Source organism: Octodon degus, unplaced genomic scaffold, assembly GCF_000260255.1.
Source record: "Octodon degus isolate 3935 unplaced genomic scaffold, OctDeg1.0 scaffold00283, whole genome shotgun sequence".
NCBI lineage: Eukaryota > Metazoa > Chordata > Mammalia > Rodentia > Octodontidae > Octodon > Octodon degus.
The window spans coordinates 620,575-624,745 of NW_004524859.1; the positions used below are offsets into that span (position 1 = coordinate 620,575).

The window sequence follows — 4,171 nt, forward strand, 5'->3', positions numbered from 1 at the left end:
CCTCCCCCTCTCTTCCTTCTTCCTCCCTCTCTCCCACTGGTAGCAGAACTCAGTTTGAGGAACTGGTAAAGGAGAAGCATCCAGGTTGAGGCAGAGGCAGGGTCAGGGTGAGGGCTTTGCCCCTTGCCCCCTCTCACGTGCTCCTCTCTCGGGAGGTCCCCATTACTTCCCAGGCTCTGGAGCACAGCCTGTTCTCTCTCTTCCACTCATCATCCAGTTTGGGTGGCCCTGAGAATTGAACCCAGGCCCCTTGTGCAGGCAAGGAGATTGATGTCTCATGAGTCGTTAGCTGCCAGTTTGGAACCAGGCACTTCAGGGATAAACATAGCTAGGATCCTGGACCTTACAGAATGGCGTGACATCCGGGTGGCACAGGGCACTGTTAAATTTTTTCATGTATTTTGTGCAGGGACTCACTACACAGCTCAAACTCATAGTGATCCTCCTGTTTTCTCTCCAGTGCTGGAATCATAGACGTGTGCCACTAGACTGTGGCTGGCTCGGGGTGCTCTAGGGGCAGTGCTGGCTCAACAGGTGGTGCCGGGGATTGAACCCCAGTCCTTGCACTTTCCTAAGCAGGTGCTCAGTCTGCTGAGCTATCTCGCTGGCCCTTAGCACAGTACTAGCACAGTACTGTTACATACACTGTGTTCTTAGCGTTCAACAGTCTTGGGGACAACTAGGGATAACGAGTGCCAGTGTGTGCAGGCTTGAGAGCGAGGGCTCCCCCTCACACATGCATGTGTGTGGGGAGCAGCAGTGGTGGTCATAGAGTGACAGGAGGAGGACAGCACGTTGGGAGGAAAAGGTGGCGTGGGCCCGTGCCGCTGGATGGTAGATAGTGCAGCGGAACCTTCCAGAGGCCTTTGACACCAGCCTGGGAGGCTGGATCTGATCCAGTAGCCTCTTTCAGGATTTGAGGACATTATGGTGGACCCAGTCTGAAAGTTGGGTATGAGTGGGTAAGAGACAGGAGGCTGTAGGTGTGTCAAGTTTTGCAGAGGTGGGCCTGAAAAATGTATAGATGTTGCTTTTTTGGAAAAGGAGAAGTGAGTAGGGCTTGATGCTGGGAGGCAGGTGGGGCATGCAGAGTGTGCTGAAGCTCTGAGCTAGGCGTCCAGGCTGTTCAGAGGGTGGAACTGCTTGTGAGTGTCTCGGTTACTTTTTATTTGTTGCTGGGACAAAATGCCTGACACCCAAAATTAAGAAAGGAAAAGGTTTAACTCACAGTTAGCGGAGGTTTTAGTCTGTGCTGCAGTCTGGGGGGGCCCTCCCCACCCTAGGGAGGGAGGGGCTTCCACACACTAGGGGTTAGAGTTGTTGAGCCAATCCCGCCAAGCTTTTGAGCCCTCAAGTTGACACAATGTGTCAGCCACCACCCAAGAGAAGTTGGGAGATCAGTGAGGACCTCAGGGTCTTTGTAGACATGGGGTGTGCGAGGGAAGGTGCCGCATAGCGAGCAAGGGAGGGGTTGCAGCAGAAAACCACTACTGGGCCCAGCAGGCACAGCTTGCCTGTGAGCACGCGGCAGACAAGCTGAGGCTGTGTGTGGAACTGGCGTGGACTCCCCCAGCGCACAAAACCAGACAGGAAGCTTGGGTCTCCGAGGTGGCCTCGTGCTTGCTGTGGACCAGGCTGAGAGGGGTGGGGAGGGATCTGTGGCAGCCACAGACCTTTCTTCCTGCCACCCTGGGCGCTGACCCTTATTGTTGTTCCCATAGCACTCTGTCCTCTCTCGGAAGTTTGTGGAGGTGATGACCAAGTACAATGAGGCGCAGGTGGACTTCCGTGAACGCAGCAAAGGGCGAATCCAGCGGCAGCTTGAGATCAGTATGTGTTTGTGATGTGGCGTGTTCCACTCCTGTGATTTTTTTTCTGTCATGTCATTGTTCCTCTCAAGTTGGGAGATGCTGGGAGAAGCAGCAGCAACACTGCTTGTGGCCTCTGAGCCCTGTTTGGTCCTGAGCCTAGATGGCTGTAAGAACTGCAGCTCCTGAATGCTGTGTCTGGCTGGACTGTGGGCGGCACGGGGTCTCTCAGGCTTGAGGACCTAGTCTGATGGGAGGTGGCACCTCCTCACAGTGAGGGGAAACGTTGGCTAAGCTCTTGGTCTCCTGCGGTTTCACTACATTGTTGCTGTGTTGGACAGCCAAGCACATTTACAAAATAGAAGCTGTGGAGCTCTTTGCTAGGAGGAATAAGGAAACCAATAAAGCCATGGCCTCCAGGACTTTAATAATACAGCAGGCCCTGCCGGCCAAGGGTACTTCAAGTGGGAGGGACTGTGTGAACAAGGGTGCAGTCAAGAAAGAGCACGTGTGCTTACGAGTGGCAGTTTGTCCTGCTCTGGGAAGAGGGTGTGTTTGGAGCTGCAGGTCAGGTCTGGAGGGCTGAGGAAGATTTGCCACGAGCTACACTTTGTTTTGAGGGCCCCATTCCTGGAGGCTGGTGGAGCGCATGGGGACAGGAAATAACCCAGGCTGGCAGAGTAGCCTGAGCTGGACTCTCACAGGATGTGCTTTAGGAAGGGAGCTCTGACACTGTTAAGAATGGCTGTGAAGGGGCCAGGGAGATGGCTCAGTAGACTAAGTGCTTGCCTGGCAAGCGCAAGGGCCTGAGTTCAATCCCCGGTTACAGAAAAAAAAAATGTGTTAGGGAGAACACAGAAGTGGTTCTGGAAGCTGTGGGGAGTGGATGTGGGTCCTGGCCCTTACCATGAAGCCACCGTAGTCCTGGTTTGGGGGGAGCTTTAACAATGGGGTGCTTTGGCCTTGTGTTTGATGTTCTACTTCTACTATGAAAAAGCTGGAAAGAAGACTACAGATGAGGAGCTGGAAGAGATGCTGGAGAGTGGCAACCCTGCCATCTTCACTTCCGGGGTGAGTGGCGTGGTGCTGTGGCCGGGGCACCCCCGGTCGTGCAGGCACGGGTGAGCAGCAGCCAGAGAGGCGGGGGTGTGCAGAGGCGGCCTTCGTGCAGGTGCCAGCACCTTCTGTGTGTGCCGGTCACAGATCATCGACTCCCAGATTTCCAAGCAAGCCCTCAGTGAGATCGAGGGTCGGCACAAGGACATCGTGCGGCTGGAGAGCAGCATCAAGGAGCTCCACGACATGTTCATGGACATCGCCATGCTGGTGGAGAACCAGGTGAGTGGCAGGAGACAGGGCCCAGTGCTCCCAAGGCCAGGAGGAAGGGACATGGGAGTGAGGACGAGGGTGTGATGGGGCCAGGGAGCGGCATGGGAACGAGGGCATCCAGCGTCCTGCCGGGAATGGGCACGCGGAGCAGAGGAATCCCAGCTTCCTGCAGGGCGTTTTTGGCACCCGCTGACCCTTTGGGCCTCCTCATCCTTGTCACTGCTGCCTGCTACTCCGGCCTGTTGTTTCTCATTTACAGTTTTGATGGGCACACGTGTATAGGATCTTTGGCTCATACAGCTGTGTAGTATCTTGTCCTCTCAGCCTGAGTGGGGATCACTTTTTCCTTGCTTTTTTTTCTTTGTATTTTTGAGGCAGGGTCTCACTTTTCAGCTCAGGCTGGCCTTGAGCTTCCTTTGTAGTCCAGGCTGGTCTTGAACTCACAATGATTCTCCTGCCTCAGCCTTCTGGGTGCTGGGATTATGGGCATGTGCCACCATGCCTGGCTTTTCTTTGCTTATTAGCTTAAAAATTAGAGGTACAGGCTCTTCATGATGTGTTAACAGTCTCCGGATATGAACCATTTCACTGGTAACATTGAAAACCTGTGGTCTTGTCTTAGTTCAAGGTGAAAATGTAGTACAACTTAAAATGAAGGTTTTTATTCTTTCCTACTTCTGTTTTTTTTCAAAACTTTCTGCAAAATTTGGCTTTTTTTTTGGCAAACAAATAAGTGCAGACAAAAAAACACATAGTAAAAGAATATTTACAGATGAGATAGGAATACTTCAGGTGCTTAGCCTAGGTGGGCATTCACTTAGTATCCTCACTCAGGGCCAGACACCCCCACCTCACCTGGGGATAGATGCCCTCACCTCCTCTGGGAACAGACGCCCTCACCTCACCTGGGGACAGATGCCTTCACCTCACCTGGGGACAGATGTCCTCACTCACTCAGGGACAGACATCCTCACCTCACCTGGGAACAGATGCCCTCACCTCACCTGGGGACAGACGCCCTCACCTCACCTGGG

General features: G+C 53.6%; 1 protein-coding gene across 6 annotated transcripts in view; it reads left to right on the plus strand.

The window, feature by feature from the left end:
• The window catches only part of Stx3 (syntaxin 3), a 40,471-nt gene that overhangs the window by 24,815 nt on the left and 11,485 nt on the right, over positions 1-4,171 (plus strand). For all 6 annotated transcript variants that reach the window (XM_023707229.1, XM_023707233.1, XM_023707231.1 and 3 more), the window contains exons 6-8: positions 1,722-1,830; positions 2,806-2,879; positions 3,012-3,146. In XM_023707229.1, the coding sequence (XP_023562997.1) occupies positions 1,722-1,830; positions 2,806-2,879; positions 3,012-3,146 (318 nt within the window). The remainder of the gene's footprint in view (positions 1-1,721; positions 1,831-2,805; positions 2,880-3,011; positions 3,147-4,171) is intronic.